Raw genomic sequence first — 27,095 nt, forward strand, 5'->3', positions numbered from 1 at the left:
AATTAATCAATGGGTTAAAACAAACTATTACATATGTTGTTAAAATTGAGTATTAAATATTTGTAAGTATTAGGCTAATGTCAAGTGTGCATAGATGGATTTTATTATTTAATTAGGTTGTTATCTGGTAATAAGGATTGGTATATTATTTGATATATATGTGTCTTATACGAGGTGTGTGAGAAAAGTAATGAGACTGACTTTTTACTTACTAAAGTTTTTATTTTTTTCAAACAACAATATTATCCCCTTCAAAGTAGTTCCCTTGGGCAGCTATACACCAGCGGAGTCGTTGTTCCCACTCCTGGTAGCAGCGCTGGAAGGCTTCAACTGGTAGGGCATTTAACTGGTCGGTCACAGTCATTTGAATGTTCTCCAGATTTCCAAAATGACGTCCTTTTAAGACATGTTTCCATTTCGGAAAAGGAAAAAGTCACAAGGACTCAAATCAAGTGAATAGGGGGTTGAGGAACCGTAGGAATGTGTTTTGAGGTAAAAAATTCCCTGATGGAAATGGCTGTGTGACACAGGGCATTGTCATGATGAAGCATCCACTTGTCTGCAATGTCTGGTCTCACACGAATCACTCTTTTCCTGAGCCTTTCAAGGACACCTTTGTAAAACACTTGGCTGACAGTTTGTCTTGGAGGAACAAAATATTTCTGCACAATACCCCTACTATCAAAAAAGCAAATCAGCATGGTTTTGATCTTTGATTTGCTCATTCGATATTTTTTCAGTTGAGGAGATGACAGAGTGTGCCACTCTTCGCTTTGCCGCTTTGTTTCAGGATCGTACTCAAATATCCAGGCTTCATTACCTGTGATCACACGATTGAAGAATTCTTGGTCATTGTCAATCCTCTCAAGAAGATCAATGCACACGTCTCTTCGATTGTTCTTCTGTTCCTGTGAGGTTTATCAGCACCAATTTCGCACAAACCTTTCGCATGTCTAAATCATCTGTCAAAATTTTATGTACGATGAAAGTGTTTAAATTTAACTGTTCGCTTGTTAAACAACGGTCTGAACTCACAAGAACCCTCACACGCTCAACATTTTTGTCAGATTTTGAAGTTGAAGGTCTCCCTGAGCAAGGTTGATCAACGTGTTCTCGGCCTTCCAAAAATGATTTGTGCCAGCGGAAAACCTGTGCTTTTGATAAGCAATGTTCCCCATAGGCCTGTTTCAACTTTTCAAAGGTCACACCAAAACATGATTGCACAACGTTGCTCTAAATTCCGATGCTCCATTTTCATAACACACAACAAAAACACAACTTCACTATGGCGCTGTCAAAAATAATGTGTTGGCTGAACAGAGTTGAAACTCGTACTGAGCATGTGGAAGGGATGAACAAACCGGTCTAGCACAGACCAGTAGACACAGCATTGCCAGATCGCTCGCAGTGTTACCAATCTCATTACTTTTCTCACACACCTCATATATGATAATATTTTGTTTTACTCACTATACATATACTGAATTTAATACAAGCATATCTAATTTTGTTACACATATAAAATGTAATAAATGGTAACAAATAAACAATTATCATTATAAAACAACTTTAAACCTTAATAGTTAAAACATGATCTTTCCAATAATGGTTTCGTTTTATAAGACTGTTTAAGTGTTTATTAATTGCTTATCCCCTACACTATTTATTCTTATTGTATCTTTTACTTTTTTTTTATGAAGTTATTGTTTTCCATCACTTATTTACTAAAAAATCTATTTTGTTACACTGGAGAGGTCCAAATTTACACTTTTGACCTAAGCAGATGGTGTAAATCTACAACTGCAATTATGACCTATAGTACATAACTACCTGTAAATAAGCCAATCAAGTTGAATATTATAGAATACTGTAAAATGAACACCATTACCTAAAACAAAACCAACACTGATCAGATCTTTACACCATGTATCTGTATCAAAGCCACCATAGAGACTGGGAACCAGCTAATCCCTGAATAATCTTTATTTTTTTAACATTAATGATGTTTTTCAAATCACATTTGATTTTCAACATGTGGACTGTTCCCATACCCACACCCTCAGGTAAGTCCTTGTTTTTTTTTTTAATGATAAATAAAATTGGTACTTAAGTATTCTACTGTAACTCACTGGTTGAAGTATTCATGAGTAATATTTTGATACTATAAAAAATTCATAATAATTTTTAAATTCTAAAGACATATTTTAAGAAAAAAAGGAAGTTTATAACTAAAAATAATTTCTTATAAAAAAAAAATGTTAACTGTAAAAAACTGTTTTTCCATTTATCAGGTTTGGTAAACTAGGCTTCTAATTCTTTTTAAGGTCAGATTGTATTCACAGGATTTATATTTCCCAATTATGGATTGTGGTGCTATTTTTTGCATGAACTGTACACAAATGAAAAAAAAAGAAGTTAACCATCTAGCCATAGAACAACAGAAATGCTTCACTGACTATTGTCAGAAATAGTTGTTTGAGGTTTCTGAAGATTTTATTTTCTACAAAACTGACAAACGAGATAAGCTATTACCCTTCATTTTTTTGTTTTATTGATTCTTTGACCACATTTAGAAATACAAACACAACCACAATACATTACTTATTTTTCTAATAAATAAATTGTTATCCACACTAAACTAAACATCCACACTAAACTACATTTTTTTGGTCATGTTTTGTGTAACATACAAGTACTTGTACGTGATTTTTAGAGTACATTAACAGTTTTTTGTATTTTTTTTTATTAAAATTTCACTGATTTATAAAAGCCATAACATCTGGTTGTAGGCCTAGGAAAATGGGATTGTATTTTGTGATATATTGATTAATTCATTGTATTTTTCTTATTTAATTTGGATGATGACTACAAAACCATTTTGAAGGTGTTTTGAAGTTATGAACGATGAAAAAAGTCAAATGATAATTAGTTTAGAAACTAATGAATTCCTCAAACATTCTACAGTTCCATCTATAACTTTTCTTATTTCTTTATACACTGATTAAATAAACAATAGTTTACTATACATATTTTTTGCGTTCATTATTTTTAGTATTTATTTTATACATTACAATAAACTAAACTTGCAAATATCTTTATTGTAAATTCATTTCAGAATCTGGATATACTATTAATGATAAACATGTACTATTTAATGATGACTTTCTGACAGAGAGATTTATACACATTTCATGAAAAAGTTATTAAAAATAAAAAGTCAATTACAGAACCAGGAACTAATAACTGCTAAGAAATTAAAGGCATATATGTGGGGTGTTTTTTTAAGTAAGGGCCATTTTCCATTTGCCGCCATTATATGTGGTGAAAATTGATAGTGCTAGTGTAGCATATTTATTTACATCTACGGTCATCTGTTTGCAATAGGTTAATGTTATTTGTGTTAGTTGCTGAGTATAGCCTGGCTGAAATGAGTGCCACAATAAATAACCCTGTAAGTTGTGAAGTGTAATTCGAATCAGTAATTCGTTATCTATTGGCAAAAAACCAATCTGCTACTGATATTCATAGAGAAATTGTCTATGTTTACGAACCCAGTGTTATGTGCAAAGGTAAAGTTCACCAATGATGTAGTTTGTTTCTTCGAGGAAGTACGAATGTTCACAACGTAGTGGTTGCCCGACTGTCATCACAGATGAATTGACTGAAAATGTAAATGCAAAACTCAGTGAAAACAGAAAGACTTACTGTTTCTCAATTATTAATTGAATTTCCTTCTGTTTCACAATCAGTAATTTACAACATTTTAACTGAAAAACTAGGTTACAGAAAGTTGTGTTCTAGATGGGTATCAAAAATGTTGACAGAAACACACAAAGAAAGATGTCTTACTGCAGCTCAAACATTTTTGAAACACTACAAAAATGAAGGTTATCATTTAAGGAAACAAGTTGTAACCAATGATGAAATGTGGAAATCTTATTCAAATGTTGAGACAAAGCAGCAATCAATGCAATGGTGGCACTTATCATCCCTGAAGCCCAAAAAGTTTAAGCAAAAAAGTTCAATGAAAAAGCTTATGGCTATGGTTTTTTGGGACGACGAAGGGATATTGCTGATTGAATTTCTTTAACGTGGAAGAACTGTTAATGCAGATGCGTACTGTGAAATACTTTCAAAACTTAGATATTCAATTCAAAACAAAAGGCGTGGGTGAAGCTACCTGATGGGATCTCGTTTCTCCATGATAATGCACAATCTCAGATGGCAAACAAAACCATTGAACAATTGTGGCGATTTCATTGGGAAATCTTTGAATATCTACCTTACAGGCCGGTTCTTGCATCGAGTGATTACCTTTTTCTCCATTTAAAACAATGGCTTGCATCGCAAAAGTTTGAGGATAAGGAATTACAAAACAAAGTAATTAACTGATTTAAATTACAGGCAGGAGAATTCTTCAGTAATGGAATAATTAAGCTGGTAAACCAATATCAAAAATGTATTGCAGTGAATGGCGAAAAATGTAGAAAAATAATACATATTTGTAAGTTTATTTTGTTACAATAAAGTACTAAGTCTAATACTGATGAAATAAATGTACTACCATACATAATTACTGGAGTTCAGACCCAGTACTGCATGTACCAGATGTTGCAATGTTATGTTTGATAAGTGATTTTAAAAAATATCTGAAACAATTCATGAAAATAAGAGTGCTAAATGTACCCTGAAAGGTTAACCAGGAGATGTTTAATATCAATACTGTGTTCAAATATTTGTAAAGTACATGAACTTTCATCATTTCTTTCAGTAATAAAGTATGATACTTTTCAAAGGTATCTATGATAAAACAGCATTTGCCTGTTAACTCCAAGAATGATTTAAGATCCATTATCAAATGAAAGAATAAGCTAATAACTTTTTCATCACAACAAAACTTATAAATACTTTATTGAAGTATAATTTTTATTCCTGTGGAATGGTGAGAATAACTCCAAAATAACTACCAAAATTCATGAAACCAGTAATGGGACAAAAACAGGGAGGGTTTAATTTTGGAAGTAAAACATTTCAGCAGAGAAAGTAAATACTACAGTAAAGGGTAAGCAGTAAATGTGTTAATTGGACAAAAAATCTTACTATCAGCATAAACATCTCCATGAATATCGATGGCTGTTAAATCTGAAACAGATAATAACCGTGATTTCGACCATATTTCAAGATGCTGCAATTTTTTTGATGAATTTTCTTGAGAAGGAACTTCTCTAATTACAGCTCTGGATTCTTGACTGTGTGATATGCTTGACAGAATTCTGCAATAATAAATAAGAATACACAGCAAAAAATAAATATATTTAATACACAACACGTAAAAGAATAACTAAAAAACTAATTCTGTAAAAAGAATTAAGCAACATTTAACTTTCATAACTGCTAGTGCTAACAAAAACTGCCATCCACCATACAGAAGAATGCATTTATGAGTAGTTGAAATGTAATACAATAATTGTTCATAACTCACAAATGAAGAGATATTCAAATGAAATACTACCAGAGAATAATTGCCAGAAAGTCTGAATATTTAACTCTTAATTAAAACAGTTCTAAAAGTATAAATAATAAGATTTGAAGGTATTAAAGATAGAGTAGGTTTACTTCAAATGAAAGCAAGAGAAGAAAACTCATATTAATTCAAATTTAGGCACTGGTAAGTAGATGAAGAAACATGCAAAGAAACCTAAAGGGAGTTTAAATAGTTTTACAGATAGTATTAGAAAAGTTGGAAAGTAACTATAAAATAAAATGTTAGTATTAATTTTTAACAGTTGTTGGACATTGAGAAGTGGTGGAAGAACTTGTAATAAGGTTTGGTGGTGGCCGGTCATTAAATCAGTCATGCATAATAATTGTCAAGAGTGAGATCATCTCCTCCTGCAAGTCAGTATGCAACTCCACCAGCGAGTGTATCATTATTTGTATTTACTATGTCTTATAGCTTAGTGTTATTAAATATTAACTACATAATAGTTGCAAACGTCTTACAAACACAAATTACAGTCTTATTGGCGTACAATTTAATTTTATTTCTTGAAGACCGACCTATTATGAAAATAAAAATTTTAATTTAAATACAATTATACATTTGAATTTGAATTAACATCTTTTGGGAAATCCCTAATGATGGAGTAACAGCTCCAAACGTACTCGGATATATACTTTTAAAATTGTTGGTAAGTGGAACTTTATTTTATACAATTGTATTAATACCAACGGTGCCAAATGCTTAGTAAATTATTAAATATCATTTATCTTATATATCAAGTATCTTCATTCTCATACTGGTCCAAGGGACTGTTCCAGCCCTAGCATTAACCTACACAATCCACTATCTCCAAATCAATATAAATTTTCTACCTAAATGGTATCATCCTATCATTCGTTAAACCCAACATTTATTTTAATTTTCCTAAATAAACCCTATATTTCTATGGTTCTCTGAATTCATTTTTTTGTTCCTAATCCTTCAACAGTCATGCTGGGAATAAAGAAGTAGAGAGCAAAACTGTGATAAGTCCTTATGGATATAGAGAGGAGATTCACAGAGGAAGAAGGTTAATTAATTTCTACTAAGAAAATCAACTTTACACAATGAACACCTTTTTTAAGAAACACAGGGAGGGAAAGGATATAAGATTGCTTTCATTGGACAAGTTAAAATAGAAATAGACTATAATTTGGAAAAAAATTAATTAATTACAAATATAGAGCTCAGCTCCAATTTTAAATATTACACAGGCTATAGACTGACGAACTACAACTTGGGAAAATACCATAACAAAACCTAGACCAAGCTGGTACAACACCACTCGGATTTATACAGAAGAAAACATTCAACAGATTAGAAGTAAACTAGAAGAGAATGTAGCCTAACTGGATCTGAATAAAAAATATATACATACATACATACATATATATATATATATATATATATATATATATATATATATATAACCAGATCCAGTTTATATATATAAATATTTGCATGATGGTACAATTTTTTTATAATAAACATAAAACAGTTAAAACTTTTTAAAATATACCATGTAGATCCATTTATTACAGCAAATTGTCACATCAGTCCAAAAAACTAAAAAGCAAAGACAAGATACAAAGAGGAAGAGGAATGCTGGAAAATAAATCAATCAGAAAACTCAGGAAACAAATAAGTAGAAGAGTTCCCTGGACTATTGGGTTAACAGAAAAAAGTGGACAAATGAAAAAAAGAAGAAAGGGATAATTCAAATAGCATGAAACTTCTTTAGAGAAATGTATAGATATTGATATTATTTTCACTGATTATAAAAAAGCTTTTGATTTAATAAACCATCAATTCCTATATAGAGCATTAAGGCCCCAAAATATGTCTCCTAAAGACCTAAATTTAAAAGTTTATATTCATCGAGTAAGGCCAGAAAAATGATGGGCCGAGTCTGTTCATATTTCAAAATGGAAAAAGGAATAAAACAGGGAGACACTTTATCACCAGTTTTGTTCAATGCAGTCTTGAAGGAAGTATTTATAAAATTGAAATGGATAGAAAAAAATTTGGAATTAGTATTAGTGGTAGAAAACTGACAAATCTGAACTTTTTAAACGATCTAGTACTACTTAGTTCATCTTCGTTGAATGAATTAGAAAAACAAGACCAGGCAGCAGGTTTATATATTAATGAAAAAAAGTCTGTTCTTATAATACATGGGGAGTTGAGAAAGAATTATAACTGCTAGGAAAGAATCACTAACAAGCAAAAAAAATTATCTATCTAGGCCAACTGGTGAACTTTGAGAACAGAACAGGAAAGGAGACTCAAAGAATGATAGCAGCCAAAGAAGGATAGGGATCAACATGTTTTCCCTTAAATTCCCTTAAAATTTGATCCCTTAAATTTATTATGAAAAACAACCAGATGAGTAGTACACAGAAAGGTAAATTATTAGTCCATTGTGTAACACCTTGTCTCGTCTACACAAACTTGGACATTGTCGAAGAAGTCCATACAAATTACATGAGTATCCCAATGATCAATGAAAGAAAGAAGTATGCTTGGTATGAAAAGGAAAGCCCAAGTTAAATGTGAAAAGATACAGCAACACCAGAGTGGCAGATGTAGTTAATTAAGAAACTGAAGTGAAAATGAACTGTTCACCTGGCAAGGTTGGTAGATAAGTGTACAAAACAAATTATATTTTGGAAATCTTTCTACAAGAAAAGAGGTATGTAAAATAAAAGGAGGGAAGATGATTGAAGGAGGCTGCAGGAATAAATTGGTATAGATTGACATTAGACAGAAAAGCATGCAATATTGGGCAAGATGGTGCAATATGCAATATGCTCAGTAATGGATCTGGTTTCAAATGTGAAAAATAAACAAATGACAAATGGTTAAATTGAGAGATAATTTAACAAGTAGCTCTTTATTTTTTACATTTGTGAAGGTTTTTACATATGTGTCCATATATGTAAAATATATAGTGTCTATACAAATTTGATATAGTGCTTAAATAAAACTTAAAACTGAAACTAAATAAAAGGCTTATTTATGTTTTTTTTTTCACAGAAAAAATTTCAGATAATTATTTCATGTACCTGAAATAAAATTCTAATAAATATTAGCAATATTATAATCAACTTAACTGAAACTATAAAATGAACTAAGTTAAATTTTTGCTTAAATGGCTTTGCATCACAAGAACCATTAGTTTACTTGATAAATATTAGAAATTTTATAGGATAAAAAGTGAAAGATAAATATAATTCCTTTTTCTTACACAATGACCATAAAATCAAAACACAATGCAATCAAATCAATATTTTCCATGTCAAATATAACTCTGATTCTTCTTACTAAGGGATGGTTATTTAAATTATTTTATCATTTAAAACATCACCGATTTGATATTAATAAATCTGTATAAGTGTCAATAAGCAAAAGGGTAATTCTGAGCAATTACTTGATCAACTTCAATTTTATTCAAACTTTAATATACCATAGTATAGATGCTTAAGATCAGGAAAATATAAGATCTAAATATCAGAAAGCAGGTTTGAACAGCAGGTGGCCCATGCAAGTTCAAAGTCTGTGCCACATTATCAGTGCCTGTTCTGTGGAGGGAGATTAGGGTTAAGGGTAGAGATAAAAATAAGGTTAGTCTAGTAGAGAGAGGTTAGGGATAAATTACTAGGGTATGGCAATACTTACACTATCTTGTAGGACACTTGACCGAATTTAAGTTTAAATGGAAATAGTCACTACAGAGACTACATCACATGTTCTGTGCTATCAGGTCATGTGTATGATGGATAATCACCTTACAAAGGGCGCAGTCAGCCAAGGTAACTCGGACGATATTAAGATTAGTTTATTCCTCTCACTACAAAACTCAAACTTGTCTCCACATAACAGATTAGCATCTGAACAGCCATAATTCAGAAAGCTGATTCATAATTGACTAGAGTACTGATAACACACGATAGACTTCGACTGTGTAGGTCACCCATTGTCCAAACCTGCTTTCAGACATGTAGATATTGTGTTTTCCTGGTCCTAAGCATATCTATTTATGGTATATTAAAGTATGAAAAGAGTTGAAGGTGTAATTGCACAGAATTACAAGCAAAACAAGGAAAGAAATAATTTTTATTAAAGTATGAATAATAACGAGCAGAAAATGTAATTTTAAAAAATCATATTTCAAAAGAAAATTTTATAGCAGTTAAGAATAATATAAACTTAATACTGTAAACCAAACTACACATTACAAAGAATGATTCAGACTCAATATGCATAAATGATCCACTTGTACAATACTGAATTCTAAATAAATATTTAAAACTAAATAAATTTAAAAGGAATACTGTTTGTAAATGTACCAATAATTTGATACAAAAATAAAGTAAAAATGATATCCTATTATAAACCATATTTATACATGTAAATACAGAAATCAACCTTTTTAAGGCAATGCACTCAAAGAATAATATTATAATAAGAAAGGTAATTCTCAACTATTTCTTTTAAATTCCTATATTACATTCCTAAATCGATGGCATGATGATTATGAGTTATTTAACTTAATGCAAATGTTTGTTCAGTAGCAGACTTGTTGGCATTTCAGATGTTAATTAGTTATCTGGCAAGAAATTACAACAGCATAACTGAAACAATTTGCTATTTACTGTTTTACAAACCAAGTAAATAATTTTTCAATACACAATCTTTACAGGACCATATCTATACCCTTTTTCACTTCATAATTTTGGACACCTTCGTAGAATTGTGACAAATGCTTTGTTTAGTTTAATTTCAGCATTGGCAAGAATATTATTAAATTTTTATTTTTGCCGATTAGATGAGTTTCCTTCTGTACTTGTGAAATTGTTTTTCTATGCAACCTTATTGTTTATATTTTTTTATTAATTGTAAACACTATCTATATTGATTTAGCTTTTTTTTTATGGTAAACTAGTCAGATTATCCTTTTGGTTACCTAGCTACATTTAGTTTTTTGACTTAAAAGATAAAACTTGTTTCAAGTAGTTAATTACCATATACTGTGTGTACTGCTTATTTCATCACATTTAATCATACTTACTTCTAGTAAATGTAATTATTTTGAACTTGTAAAACCTAATAATATAATATTTGCACACTTATCTTATTTATCTTAAATATTATATAATTAATTAAACAAATTTTATTTTTTCCTTGTCAATTTTTTTATTATCCTCAAGATCATTCATTCACAATCTAGCTTATAAGAATTCATTATACCTGACAATTCTGTTTCTGATTCTCAACCATGAGGTAACGGACAATGTGAGGTCCAAGAAGCAGAACAATTAGAACCCTCTGGCTAGAAGGGAGTGGCGAATGAAGCGAGCACTGCAGCCCTGGGCACTGGCGGTTCAGGTAGACCATAGGCAAGCAGGCAGTACAAATATATATGTTAGGGTAAAAAAATTAAATATAAAAACAATTACTAAAGCCTGATTGTGAAGTAATTCACAATTAGGCTTTATCGAAAATTATTTTGATCACATGCTAATGTATATGTTTGCAGCCAGTCAGGACTAGCAATAATAAAGTAAGGTTATATGAAAATGTAAATACTAATTTAAACTAACAGTTTTCCAGTTGAACAGTTTTGTAATCTAACACAGCACTATAGATATAGAACCTTATTATGGTAACAGATAATTATGCTGATTCAATAATTAGCCACAGCATGCATACAATACTGTAAATTTATATTCCCATGCTAACACATTTGATAAAAATGCATATTACAAGAATTTTAAAATAAAAAACACTTACTCAGAGGAAGAATCTGAAGGCATCAAAGTGATGACATCTTTATCAGACAGATCAACTAAATATGTTTGCTGAATCTTTACATTTTTACCACGTTCTAAACATCTTTCGCTCCATAAAGAATGTATGGTAATCCGGTTTAATTTTTCAGTTCCACTTCTAAGAATTTTTCCTTCAGAAATGGTTGGCACTAGTGCAACTGTTCTAAACGTTTTCACCACCTTATCCATATCCTAAAGCAAAAGTATAGTTTTCCTAAGTAAGAAAAAAGTGTTCAGTTGACTTCTCAAAAGAGACAAAACCTATTTGTATTAATCTTATTTACGTACAAATTAATCAATCACAATTGCTTAGCGGTTTGTTTATTTCACTGATCTCTATATAACAGGATAGAGAATCCACATATTGGAACTGGTAAAATTTGAAGCATATGCTAGTGCCATTAAATGAGTGGCTAGAACTAAATAGAATGAAACGGCGCATGCGCAGAGATAAGTAAGAATAAAGATAAAAGGTTAAATGCAGTGGGTGTTCCGATTTGTATTGTCGCGCAAGCGTACATTGATTTTATTTAGTTCTCAGCCACTTAGTCTGTGGCGCTGAAGTACTCTTCAATACTTAATTGTATTTTACGCTATTTGATCCTCTATCCAGTTATATAGAGATTAGTGGTTAGTTTTTTGTATACCAACCCTCTTTGAAATTTATGAACCAATGCCATTAGTATCAATGATTATTTCATAACATTTGAAACTTCGGCATTCACTATATATACCAATCTAAATCATCATAAAGTATTAGGAATTGGTTTATTTAAATTAATACTTAAAAATAAAAATAAATATTTTTAATATAGATACAACATATAATTAAAGAACGTAGCTAAAACAAAATTATTTAAGTACGAACCCCATTTGCGAGGTAGTTTAATAAATCAGTTCACTTGCTCACGCTCACCAGAAAAAACAAAGCTGCTGCTTGTAAGCACGTCACCTGCCAATGATTAACTCTCAAGAACTAACCTTAAAATATCTACAGCATTCTGTGCAAGTTTTTGCACACTATAATTGAATACTATTACGGTATGAAAAATTACCTTCTCACCTTAGAGCAAGTGTTGTTCTGAGGTAAATTCTGGACTTCAGTGTATCTCTTAGCATCGCCCGCCAGACTCGATGCAAATAAGTTTTGAAAATGATCTAGATCTATGCCATATCTAATCAGTAAGGACACCTAACCCTAAAAACGAAATATATTTATATTTTAGATGGAATTAGGAAGTCCAGCTTTACTGTACACTCTATGACCAATAGGACCGAAAACAGTGTCCTCAAGTCAAAACTACAATGAGCAAAAAAAATCAAAATTCATAAGAAGAATAATTAAAGTAGCTGGTGTGAAAGGAAAATCAATTCCTATTCAAAGATGTGGTTAATTCTTTTCTAATCAGCCTTGGATCAGGAACTAGACCACATTGTAACTTGAGGATAGTAGGATTGGGGTCATTCCTGCCCACAATCCCTCAAAAGATAAATACTTAATAGTAACTTTTATAATCATTTTAACAAATGAAGACTGTAATGTACGAGTTGTGCATCTTCAGTATTGATTAGTAGATAGTCCAGTCTGATTTGTTTTATAGTTTACCATTTAGAAAAACTAATATCACATTTCAGTTCCATTTTAAATTTTTATAAAAATCTATGGTACACTAGTACAACTTTCATACTTGCTTTTTCAGTGACTATTATACAGTTATCACAGTGTTTAAAGTTGAGATTCTCGAGTGTTTATAAAGTTTCAATACATTATAATCTTATAAAGCTTTATTTTATTTTAAATTTTTTTTATTATGTTTAGTCCTATAATGGCAGGCAGGTGGTCAGCTTATAATATTGTTTATTGATGCCCTTTTTCAGGGTGATAGGAGAATCAAACTGACATCTAACTTGGCTCCATTTTGGAGTAAACTCCACTTAAAGATTTTTGAGTGTTCAATTACCTTATTTAGTCAAGTTTCCATGTTTGTTTTTTTAATTTTTATTTTTATCTTACATAAACACTAACACAGACATTTTTTTTAATTGGAAGTGACCAAATACAGACCATCCCATGTTTGGAGTGCACCCAGTTTTCTTCTCTTGCATATTTTAATATACAGTGTAATTTTTTATTGGGAGGGCGAGGGAGCTGGAAATGCATTCACACATGGAGTGCCAGGCTCCCACTGCTGGTCTGGTCTTATTAAACAGACTTTCTACCAGGACTAAACCTGTACCGTTTTACACATTACTACAGGTCGAGTCCCCCTATCCTACCCTGAGTAGACCGCTACCTAGTTTTCATCTGGCTCAGGACTGTATACGTCGCCATACTTGGCGACGTATGCCCATACTTGGCCCTGAGAATACCCCTGACAAATCGGGCCACACTCACCAAGCTACTCATATCCCGGGGAATCGTCGAAAGCGCGTTGTGGAAGCTCAGTGCTCCAAGATAGCGGAAGCGACTCGCAGGCAGCGGTGAGTTGCGCGAACCACTTCTGGTCTCATCAAATCTTAACCCCTGGGCCAAATACGTCTGACCTCTGTTACACGAGGTCGTAGTCTTCTTGCCTCTGGGCAAGAAGACCTACGTCCTCAGGGAAGTCTTTGAAGCGGTCTACGGAAGACCACCAGACGGGCACCGGACCGGCGAAGAAGACAAAACGGACGACGGTGACGACGAGGAACGACGACAACAGCGGAGACGACCAACTGCTCAGCTCATCATGATAGTTTCCCTCCTGCCCCAGATAATGGTCAGCCAACTGCCGACGATCAGGAACACCTTTGTAGCGTGGATGACGAAAATCCCGTACGAGGTCTCCCAGATAATCTACCAGATCCTGATCGCATCACAATCGCTCAAACCTGTACCCCTTGGTACAACGTTATTGAGCGACTTACCCACAGAGCATTCCGACCTTTTTTCCTCTTGGAAATCGTACCGATACGAGGAGATGCTGAGTGCGATAGATCATAATTTATAGTAACGAAGTGTAAGACATTCACCTTGTGACGTTACCGGATGCCATGCATCAGTAAAATACATATCAAATTTCGCCTTCACGTAGGCCTCAAATGGACATCTTCACATCCAACCTAACATGATTCCCTCAAATTAAACAACCGAAAATGCGAATCCCGCGCCAAGTCCAGATTTGATAGCACCGTTCGTGACTGTGAATACCTCAGAAAACTAGCGAGTTTAAAGTTAAATGAGTGCTACACTCATACCAATAAAAATTATGTCTTACGCAGCATAGAAATTCAGACCTATACCTTTGGGTGTAGGTCTGTTTCTATGTTGCGTACTCCACCAAGGCACTCTTCCGGAATTTCCAGTCTCAGCAATCAAGCTGTCGTAGATAGCCTTCCAAAAGTCAGGCCGAGGATCAATCCCTGCGCCGCCACCGATGTGGTCTTGGTTCTACGCCAGCCTGTAGCAGGCTTATAGATAAGAACGCGGTTCCTCAGATAGGCGTTCACCATTCAGAGAAGGTATCGAGGCACATGGAGGGAATACTCCAGGGCCAAAGCATATCGCTCCACCGTGCTGAGTTGAACGCGTTTTTCACGTCCAACGTAACATGAAGGACCACACGGCGCGAAAAATGGTTGTGGTCCTCTGCTTGAACAACTGGGACCAAGGATTTTTCTGACCTTCAGCGACTGTAGGACTCCCTCCAACGAGAAGAGCGGGAAGTCGCCCAAGACCCGCTCGGAGCGAACCTAGTTGACCGTGAACAACGTTTTAATGACGTGCTCCACTTTCTCCTCGTCTAGTGGAGCTGGTGACCGCGAGATCGCCAGTCGCTGAGTTACTATCTTGTAACCCAGTCTCCAAGGGTCTGCATCCACGGTCTCCGTCAGTTCTCGTCAGCAGCGTGACTTGCTCATGTTGATGGCTCAACGGAGCCGCTTCTTCGCGCTTTTTGCTCAGCTGACCTGGCGTTCGCGTCTATGCAATTCCTTGCACGTTGCGCCGCTCGTCTCAGCCGAAGACATTCTCGGCGTAACCCCGCAATCTTCGGTATCCAACAATGCACGTACGCTTCTGGTGCCTCGGCCTCCCGTGGGGCATGGAGGCATCGCATGCACCGGTGGTTTAGTGGGAGAATGCTCGCCTGACATAATATTTATAAAAAAAATTTATGAGTTTCATGTTTTTTTTTAATTATTTTATTTTATTAATTAATATAACATAACCTAACAGAGTTTGTTTTATAAAACTTGAAAAAATTAAATTTAGTGTATTTATAAACAAAAAATTTACTTAAAAATAAATAAAAATTTGTTCAAGTCTTTTAAAACAAAATCTGTTAGTTGCCTACTTGTTAATTCTTGTTCCCCAATTTTTTTTTTATTACCCCTACTCTCACAATTTCATAAAGATTTTTAGATTAATGATTGTTATGTTCAAACAAAACAGTAAAAATGTTTTACTGAATTTTTTTACTGCATTACTTATAATATGGTAAAACAAGACTCAAACCTGACATCTCTAGAATATGAGACTGAAATGCTCACTACTTGGCTGCTGTGATTGTAGATATACAAATAAGCTACTTGAATCACTCAAAAATCTTTACATAGATTTTATCCAAAATGGAGATAATTTGGAAGTTGCCATTTTGAATTTAACATAGTGACCCTCCTCCTACTACCCTACAAAAGGGCATCAATAAACTTCTTTCTTAAGCTGACCACCTGTTCTTATCAGTTGAATTTGCCATTTATGTAAGTTGAGGCATTTTCAGAAAACATTCTGTGTTTTCTGCATTTCTTTGTTGTGTAATTCTGCAGATCTACATGTTTACTTTTACGTAAGTATGTAAAATAAATCCCACATCTTTTAAAATACTCCACACTTTTTTTTATTCTCATTGCAGACTAGTGATAATTACACCTAATTCAAATATACAAAGTAAATTATGTATTACTGATTATTATTTATCAAACATGTTAATGTTTTTATTGAGTTTTCAGTTAATTGACTGGCATTCTCTACACCTCTCTTATTATGTGCTAATGCTCGTTGTAGACTTTAATCTTTAGTTTACAGTTTTTACTCTCTATCTATCTTTTTATGATCAAATTAAATAAAGCTGAGTGTCTTAATTATATCTTAGTTTATCTTGTGTGTAATTTAGATTGTGTTCCTTCATTTAGAATAATATTTCTGTTTTGACAGTATTTGTATATTTTGAGATGCTAAGTGTGTCTGTCTAGCTTGCATCCTTTATTGATTACTCCCAGGATAAATGTATAAAGAAGTTTACATGAGCAAAAGCTATCTCAGAGGTAAATTTTACACACTTCATTATAAAATAGAAACTATATTAGATTTCAAATACCTCTGACCACCAATGTCAGAAGTATGATCTTAAGGAAGATTGTAAATTGCATCCCCTACAATGTAAGTTTCATGATGCCTGGAATCTTTGGAAGTACCAGCCTGTAATAACTAAGGCTGTGAAATAAGCTAGTTATTAAGTTTTGAGTACAGTAGTGCATAAATTAAACTGAACACATATTTAATAAAAAATAACTTTATTTAGAAAAAAAAAACAATACCATACAATTTGTGAATATCTAGTAATTAATATATCCTCCTTTAATCTTAACCACTTAAATAAGATAAATCACTTATCACTTCGGCATAAATTCAACAAGTTTACTACATACATTTTCTTATTTCTTCTCATGAAACCATACCAATATTATTGCTTTAATGAGGTTAAGTTTTATGGTACAATTCATTTTTGAGAGTCGTTTTTTTACTATTGAACAAAAGTTTTATTGGGTTTAAGACTAGGGAGTTGCCTGGCCACAAGAGCACTTTAATGTTTCATTCTTCTAAACTGTTTTTCACTTTTTTGGTGAATGATACAACGCCAAATCTTGTTGGAACTTGTGGGAATTTTTTTTGCAGTTGTATCACAATCCTTTCCTTCAGAATCTTGATATATCCATCACTTTTCAACATACCATCTATTGGAAGTAATGAACAAGGGCCTTCAAATGTAAAACAATCCCAAAACATTTTTTTCTGGGTATGTTTAATTGATTACTGGATATGAGCTGTGATGTATTTTCATCTGATGCTTTACTAAAGTATGTAACCCTTTGCCCTGAAACATAAAAATGTGGCTCATCTGAAAACATAACTTTTTCGAGTCTTCTTTAATCCAGTTAGTATATGCTTTGGCCCAAAAGTTTTTTTTTTTACACATTGGTGGTGATAAAACCTGCTTTTTGGCTGGCTGATAAACTTTCTCTCCAGTTGCTATAAGTTGGTGTCTAACAGTTGTCAAATATAAATCTGCTCCACTCATTGATAATTCTCAATTTAAGTCCACAGCAGATAATTTTGGATCAAGTTTACTTTTTCTCACTAATAACAACCCTATGTTGGAGTAGTTTTTGTTTAAGGCCACATTTGCCTTTCGTTTCAGCTGAAAAGGAACCAATTTCTTTAAATTGTTTTAAAATAGCATTCACTTTCCAACACTCAGAAGTATTTCTATTAATAAGTATCTATTTGTCGTTGTGTACTGGTATGGTCAGAAAGAGAAATAACTTTTGAACACTTTTTTGGGGTTATGTTCATTACTAAAGAAGACACAGAACAAAAAATATGATTTTGCGATAAAAAATTAAATAAACTCTCACGAAACACTAACATGAAATTTGCTAAATAACCTCACATTACGCAGACAACTTAAAGAATGGGTATGATCAAGCAATGCAGCCACAAATAGAAATAAACAAAAAATTCCCCTGTGTTTAGATTAATTTTCACACTACTGTAGATATGATTACAGTATAAGTTTATGATCACCTTCATCCAAACCTCTGATTTGTGTTAACAGTTCACTTAGAAGTTAGATGTTATACAAAGTGTGAATTTTCTCATCTTCCTCACTCAGCTGTGGTGCCAAAAAATAATAAAAATATTAAAAGGATTTAATTTTTTAATATAAATAGCAGCAATTATAAATTTCAATGAATTAGTTACGAGTCTTAGTGTGCTTTCTAAAGTTATATTCAAGTTGTTTATAGTATGTATAAAAAAAAAACCACTAATTTCTCAACTATAATGTAATAATAAATAAATAACAGTAATTATAAAATAATTTATCAGTTTGAAGAACAAGACATTCAATGTCTTTTTATCCATGATGGTCGAAAATGAAAATTGTAAGTTAGAATTTTTACTATTGAAATAAAGCTAAACCAAATTTATTTCACACCTGAAAAGCTCATAATTTTTTCAGTCACTTGTGACTGAAAATCCAGTCCATCTACATGAACAAGAATTTCGCTTTGGATCAACTAACAGAAAGGGAAAATTTCATATTGATCTAGTTTTTGGTAGTTTCATTTTTATATCAGTTATACTATTTGAATAAATGAACAAATCCAACTGGAATTCTTGTGAAAAGATTAAAAAAAAGGATTATACGTAAAAAAAAATTCATGATGGGCAATATTACAGAAAATTTCATAATTTGTTTGGGAGAAAACAGTAACAGTAAAAATGACAGTGCTCTAGAAGTGGTGAATTTAATGTTTAATTTGATGACATTAGGGCTGTATATGAGTTATTTCTGTTTATTAATTTTTGTTTCTTCTGCAACTGTCCAGGATTTACTCTCTAATGACAAATAAATGATATTACTTTTCTTTAAGTACTTTTACTTTAATTAATCTACAAATTGAAAAAGATAAAAACTGGAAATAATACTTATTACTAAGAGGTAAACATAATCTTTGTTTATAAAATTATTTAAATATTAAAATAACCAAAACAGCTGTAAAAGATGCTAAACTTGCTTTTAATACCTTCAAATGGCACAACACATAATGGCCCAAGGCTTGCCGTGCAATCAAACTGAGCAAAAAGAAATCCTGGCTTGAATTTATTTTGAACTTAAAAAAACACCTCAAACGATGAAATGTGGAACAAAATTCTCGCTTCAGACAAAAACTTTTTTTTAAATTCCTCCATTAATTAAATCAGAAAAACACTTTCACATGCAAAATTCTTCTGAGGCAACCAGTCTCCTAGCTCAAAATTTTGCTAACAACTCAGAGTGATTCTAATCACAATTCAAGTGTCATTAAACACATAAAGAATACTACAACAGATGATACAGTATCAGAAAACCCTGAAACAGATGAAGCAATGAAAAATCTAAATGGCAGATTGACTTTTCAAGAACTACAGGAAGTATTGAAATCATACAAAAATACAAGCGCAGGACTGAACGGTATCCCAAATATATTTTTCAAAAACTTTCTGCTTTCAGGACTTCAATATCTACTTGAAATATCTCATTATATATGGTCGAACAACATATTTCCCTCAAAATGGGAACAAGGTAAGAATCTCTCTGAAAGAAAGCTACAGACTGATAGCTTTAATGTGTTGTTCATGAAAACTTATAGAAAAAATAATTAACAAAAGACTCAAGAGGTACTTAGAAAGTAATAGTATACTGTCACCACATCAGCATGGATTCAGACAGTGCCAATACAACAGATTGTTTATTAACAACTGAATCCACCATAAGAAACGCTTTTAAAAACAATCAGCAACTGGTTCTTATCGCACTAACCTTGAGAAGGCTTATGACATGTTGTGGACAGACCGTACAATAAAACTGCTAACAAATTGCAACGTACATGGAAGTATGATAAATTTATTACCAATGTTTTAAATTCTAGAAAAATCAGAGTAAAAATTAATGGCTTACTCTCAGAAATGTTTGAAATTGAAAATGGCTTTCCGCATGGCAGTATCATAAGTGTCACTGCATTATAGTAGCAATGAATGACATTGTAAAGCTATTTTCAGTAACTATCAAGGCCACATTATTTGCTGATAATGGTACGTTAATGCTAGCAGTAAGAAATATTAATACAACACAAACAATACTTCAAAATGCCCTCAACACACTCCAGACTTTCTCGGCAATGAAATAGGTTTCAAAATATCTACAACCAAAATCTAAGTTACAGTTTTTAAGGTACAGAAGAAAAATGAGAACAAAGAATAAAACTATACCTTGATAAAAAGAAATTAACTGTTCTAGGATTTTGACTTTATCTATAACAGTTAATTTCTTTTTATCAAGGTATAGTTTTATTCTTTGTTCTCATTTTTCTTCTGTACCTTAAAAACTGTAACTTAGATTTTGGTTGTAGATATTTTGAAACCTATTTCATTGCCGAGAAAGTCTGGAGTGTGTTGAGGGCATTTTGAAGTATTGTTTGTGTTGTATTAATATTTCTTACTGCTAGCATTAACGTACCATTATCAGCAAATAATGTGGCCTTGATAGTTACTGAAAATAGCTTTACAATGTCATTCATTGCTACTATAATGCAGTGACACTTATGATACTGCCATGCGGAAAGCCATTTTCAATTTCAAACATTTCTGAGAGTAAGCCATTAATTTTTACTCTGATTTTTCTAGAATTTAAAACATTGGTAATAAATTTATCATACTTCCATGTACGTTAGACAGCAAATTATTATATTCTAACGCTAGACAGCAAATTATCATGGAAAGATCATCAGCAATATTTAAAAATGGATTGTTTCAAAAGACTCAACGTCTTGAAAACATTAGCTTTGAAGAACTGGGGAGCAGATTAAGAAGTTATTATTAAAATATACTGTACCTGTGTACAATCTAAACTAGATTATTATTCAATAGTTTATAACTTAGTGAATTACAGTTTCTGCAAATATTAGAACCAATACACAATGCTGCAGCAAGGTTGATGACTGGAGCATTCCAAATTAGCCCAATCGAAAGCATATTATGTGAAGCAAATCTTACACCACTTGAGTACTGTAGAAAAATATTAACATTAAATTATACCATATCAACAATAGCAACACTATCTAACATAGCTAATAACTTGTTCAATCCACGCAGTTCTCATTTCAGTACAAAAATGCAAAGAAATTGCCTAAATTATTTGAAGACAGCACAACAAAATACCTCAATAATCACATTATATCAACCTCAATATAAATGAAATGAGAATTTACTAAAACACCTCCTTGAATTCAATCATCAGAAATACTGAAAGACAATATGGGCATTTCTATACATGACTATGGCTTACACAATCATGTGTATGATTGTGTACTAGCTGACAGTTACGCTGATTATATATATGTACAAACAAGGCTGCAATTATACAAGAAATGAATTTTTTATTTAAACTCCCAGATGATGTTTCTATTTTCAATAGCAAAGGTTTTGCCATTCTGCAAGCACTGAAACAGTTCGACAAAGCTGATATAGAAAAAGTAATAATCTTCCCAGATTTCCAGAGTGCAATAACAACAATAAAAAATAAATTAATGAACAATGGCATAATCCAAAAAATAAATGAAATGTACAACCTAATTAAAGCCAAAAGACCTTCTACACATATCAATCTCAGGGATACCATCCCATTTAGGCATTAAACTGAATGAAGAAGCAGACAAGTTGGCTAAACAAGCTGATGAACCTCATGAACACTCTGTACAATTGAACATCTTTGCTGACACTTAAATAAACTCAAAAAAGAGAATAATCAATATCTGAGAGAAAAAAATGACAATAGATCATACCTCAGAAACTCCACCAAATACGAAATAGTACTTACGAAGAAAATCCTGCATGTTCTTTTCTAATCATAACTCGACTGAGAATTGGAACTTCAACCATATATATCTCATATTGAAGAAAAAGAGCAAGCAAAATCTATGAGAATATTGCCAGGATTATCAGTCAGTTAAACACATTATTACAGACTGTCTACACTATCATACAATATGAATGAAACATAAGATACTTTAAGATCTAGAATAGTGCTTTAATAATGTGGTAAATTGTAAGAAAACTCTTAATTACACATAAGTGTAAATTCTAAGTAACAAATTCTATTAAACATGAGTGTTCTAAATCTGTGTGAAACCCCCGAATAGTACTTACTGCTACAAGCAACATTCTGTAATTTAATATTATATATACATGACCCACTAGATGTAGCTAATGACCAATAAGGTTGATGTAACATTAAATAAATAAAAATAAATATAAGAAAAGAAAATTAACTAAAATTTCAAAAAAACATACTAGCAAAGTAAATAACTTTTTGAAAAAAATTAAACAAGTTAAAAGAAATCAATTTATATACAATCTTGCAACCAACCTAATGTTAGGCTAGGTATTAGCCTGAGCAGCACAGTTGATCTTGCCTCTTTAGTAGTCAGTCTGAATAAAGGCGAGTGGCATAGCCTATAACATAGCAATTGGTGCTAATTGAAATTTAATTAAAGACTAATTTTATTTACATTTTTTATTTTTTATAATTTTAAAGGAATATTAACTCAAAATTTTACGGAAACTGTTTCTATTAATGATGCTGACACTGTATAATGTCAGTTCTGTGAGTTACAAAGAAAAGGTGTCACTTGTAGAGTTGAATATCACTTGCATGTCTGTAGATTTGGAATTCTGGTATGCAAAAGTACATTTGACTTGGTGAAGAAGGCAACAGAGAGCTATTTCACTTTTCCTCTGTATGTCTGGTACTGGATGTTTGTCATTCTTGTGCACGGCTGTTAAATGTATTAAGAAAAAATCTGTTTTATATTTTTCATGAGATTATATTAACTTAAAGTGGCTATAAACTTAATTACTGCAGACGTCCAATCAATGTATAGTCATATTTTAACCAGTCCAAAGACTAAACGCTTAATTGAATCTAAAAAAACTTCCAATACAGGCACATTAAAATTCAATATGACTAATAACTATTGGAATTGTCTTAGTGCCAAATCCAAAGCACTGTTATTGGTGTTTCTTTTATCTTCCTGTTTTAATTTACCTCATATTTCATACATTAACTCAGCAGACAAAATTATTTAGGAATTAGAAAACTATTATTTAGTACTTAAAGATTTGTAAATATATAGAGTGGTTTTTATGAAAGAAATAAAAAAAGAGACAAATAGTCAAGTACTATTAAATAATATTCTACTAGAAAATGTAGAAAATTAGGATTGTTGCTTAAGGGCTAAAAACACAATATTTGAGATATATGTTAAGACACTGTTTAATTAAGTATATAGAATAGTGTCATGTGTAATACATCTGAGGTATGTGGCACTAGTCATATTTGCTTTGTCTTAAAGAAATAATGTTCATTACACAGTCAGTCCTGTGAGAACAGAGTAATGGGTTAAATATTACCTGCATTTCAGTAGGTTTGGAATTTTGGTATGCAACAGTACATTTGATTTAGTGAAAAAGAAAACAGGAAGACATTAATTACCTTTTCCTTGGTTTGACTAGTATGGGATGTTTTTCATTCTTGTGAGTGAATGCCTTGTGTCAGATCACATAGAACTATGATGAGTGTGGTACCTGACATACAAATATCTCAATTATTCTAAGAGTACATAAAACAAAACTACCTACCATTATAAATCACAACTTTCAGTGCAGTTTAATAAGAGTTACAATTTAATTTTAAATCTGTGTAAAAAACAACTAGGCAACAAAGAAAATAACCAAGTTGAACTCTATATAAATGCAAAGATTTAAATATACTTAATGTCTTAATACTGTACAAACAGAGCATGATAATAAACTGTGTTGATAATTTTTATCACATCATTATGTAATTATGTTATATTAGTTATGTATTTAATAATTAGTTAAAAAAAGAAAAAAAAATTATATCACATTTTCATTAGCTTTTTATGACACTAACATAGAACTGTGTAATATTATGAGAATAAAAATGCTTTGATAAGAAAGGTATCTGTAACAGTCAAAAAATTAATAATTTTGAACTAGTGAAATACAGAACATCACTCGCATTACAATCTACTTTTTTTATTGCATTTTGTCAACATACATACCTATCAGAATAGCAAATACTCAATTTTCTTATTCCCAGAAGAAATGAACAAAGATTCGTAAAAACTCTGATTTTTGCAAAATGATTTTAAGGTGGTTTTCATTTGGAAAGTACCGTCTCAGAATCCTGGTCCTTGCTATTTTTCATAAATACTATTATCACACCACATTTCTGCACACACGTCAAGACCTAATGTAGTGAATTAATCATGTCATAAAATCAATATTTAACCATATTTTTTAATTTCAATGATAATGATATGTGTTATATTTTTAGTATCTGTTAAGATACAAGATCAAATTTATTTCTTCTTTATTCTTTAAGAATTCCTATAGCCAGTAATTTTCTACTTTCACACGTTATAGATTGTGATAAGATGTATTGTATTATTCAGTTTAAATCTGGAATGTATTTGTTCATGATGTACGAACCTAATTAATAGCCATCCATCTTACAATTAACATGTGTGTAATAATTAATTCATAATAATAAATACAGGGCACAGACCTTTTAAACATTCTATTTATTTTTGTGTAGTGAAAATAAATAAACAGTCTTAAAATATTGTTTTTTTTACATTTACTTAAAGAACCAGCACTCAATACAATGTATTAGCCCTGCAAATGAGCATGGCAAGATTTGTACATATAGATCAATTTTAAATACTTCTATGAAATTTAGAATGAGAAAAGAACTCTTTTTTAGCATAAATAACAAAATAACTGATCTTAACTTTTCACACTAAAATCAAATATGTAACAAGATTTTCATCATCACCCACCATATCTTTTTTGTGATAAATAGGTAAATTTAAAAAAAAAATTAAGAATTTATATGCATATAAATTAAATAGGATACTATTTAACTTACTTAAAATGGAATAGTTGTTTTCAGCACATGTGGCATATGGAATATCCTTTATAGCATCCAACAATAATCTGTAAGCATTGTTACCCTCCACTGTTGCTAGTACCTGTTTCCCATGACTGTGATTTACTGGTGTAAGTGTTCCATGTGGTTGTCATTGGCACCAAAACTAACCGGAAATAAATCTAAGTATGAATCCAAGATATTAAATTTTTAATTTACAAAACTGTCACTATAGTTGGAGGATTTATGATTTCCTAAAAGGTGTTATACAACATTTTTAAATGGCTTCCATGCTGACTTTTTGACTTTCAGCAGTTTAACAGTTGTTCAAATTTGACTTGTTTTGCAGTTGATTAAGTGGAGACAGAAAAATCATTTCAGAGTTAACTAGTGAGGGATGTATAACACTTTTTTTGCCCAGGCGCAAGTGCTTCATGCTTTGGTCATTCCTTCCTGATATAATGATTGTCTTGTCCCTGTTGTCCCATTCGCACAAAATTTAGTGCAGCTGATATGCAAAACTAAACAATACAAAACTTTTAAGTCACAATATATAATCTAACAGGACTTGTACTGAATTTTTTCTAAAATATTTTCTTATTGTCATATGTTTCTTTTACAGAAAGAAATTTGTTGCCATTGTGCAAAAGGACAGCCTTTAAAGTAATTTTTGAATGATCAATGAAGTCTCCATTATGTAGGGTTATGCTCATAATGAAGTGCATCCAAGACAGCACTAATACTATTACAGTACACTAATCTAGTTCTCTTATTCTCAATTTTACAGCCAAAATATACTTTAATATTTTTAACTAATGGAGTCAAACTTTGACATTTTTCTTTATAAATCCCTACATGTGTAACAGAAGTTATCTAGATCATTTATGCACTTCCTTGGCACTTTATTCATAACACAACCTGGAGATACAATTTCTACTTAAACAAATTAGCAACATATTAAAAAAAAAAAAAAACATTTTTGACCTTTATAAATTTTTTCTTGTACCAATGTTAGCAAGAACACATCACCAAAACAATGATTTTTGTTATATACCCTGATAAAAAAGCCCAGTTTCTTAAGAAAAAGAAAGCAGCAAAATTTTCTGTCCTTAAGGCAGAAACTGACAAAATTCTCTTTTTTTCCAATAATAAGCAGCACTTTTCATCCCTAGAGTTGTCTTTTTATACAGAAATATTTAACTCTATTTTTGTTTGTGGAGTCCCATACAGAATATTTTTTTCATCTGTATTGTGGTTACTATCATATTTACATTTTTCATTTTCAGTTTTGATGAATCCTAAATTGTTTCACATATTTACTACAGCAATCTTTTAGTAATATTCTGATTATAAGTACCTATGGTTTCTAATTCTCAAAAATTACATGATTGTGAAATAACGAATATTGCAAAATTGATATACTTGTGAAAATAACCTAGAATATTGTGGTCAACATAACAGACTGTAAAACAACTGCAATTCAAAACAGCTCAGATTCAAATTTGTGCAAAAATTATATTTAAAAAAAAATTACAAGTATGGTAATAAGTAGCAAATGTTAGAAAATAATAGAATATAAAAATACACGAATCATATTATCTGTTCTGAGCCATTTCCTAACCTTCACATCTAATTAGAAATAGAATGATGGCTTCAATTTCTTTCTAGATCACCTATCACTTTTAATATTTTCTCGTTTTTCTTTTTGCACCTTTTTTAATCCTTCTACCTCTGTTTAATTAATACTTCTCATATTATATGTCTGAGCTCATTAGCTTTCCTATTCTTAACTGTTTTTATTTAACTCATATTCTCTTTACCTATTTATTTTCTATTTACCCTTCTTCCCTTAAATTTATTTATACATTCCCTTAACAAAGATAAATATACTGATACATGGAATATATC

General features: G+C 31.6%; 1 protein-coding gene across 4 annotated transcripts in view; it reads right to left on the minus strand.

Annotated features, from left to right (window-relative positions):
* Window positions 1-23,890, minus strand: part of LOC142323934 (acylamino-acid-releasing enzyme-like) — a 61,552-nt gene extending 37,662 nt beyond the window's left edge. For 2 of the 4 annotated variants that reach the window (XM_075364314.1, XM_075364313.1), the window contains exons 1-3: window positions 23,873-23,890; window positions 11,336-11,565; window positions 5,101-5,273 (exon numbers count right to left, since the gene is read on the minus strand). In XM_075364314.1, coding sequence (XP_075220429.1) covers window positions 5,101-5,273; window positions 11,336-11,565; window positions 23,873-23,875 — 406 coding nt within the window. In that variant the 5' untranslated portion in view covers window positions 23,876-23,890. Of the gene's footprint in view, window positions 1-5,100; window positions 5,274-11,335; window positions 11,566-12,241; window positions 12,260-12,436; window positions 12,540-23,872 lie in introns of those variants that run through there. The other 2 variants (XM_075364317.1, XM_075364315.1) reach the window with 2 other exon arrangements.
* Between the last annotated feature and the right edge of the window lie 3,205 nt (window positions 23,891-27,095).

This window comes from Lycorma delicatula, chromosome 4 (genome assembly GCF_047948215.1).
Source record: "Lycorma delicatula isolate Av1 chromosome 4, ASM4794821v1, whole genome shotgun sequence".
Lineage (NCBI taxonomy): Eukaryota > Metazoa > Arthropoda > Insecta > Hemiptera > Fulgoridae > Lycorma > Lycorma delicatula.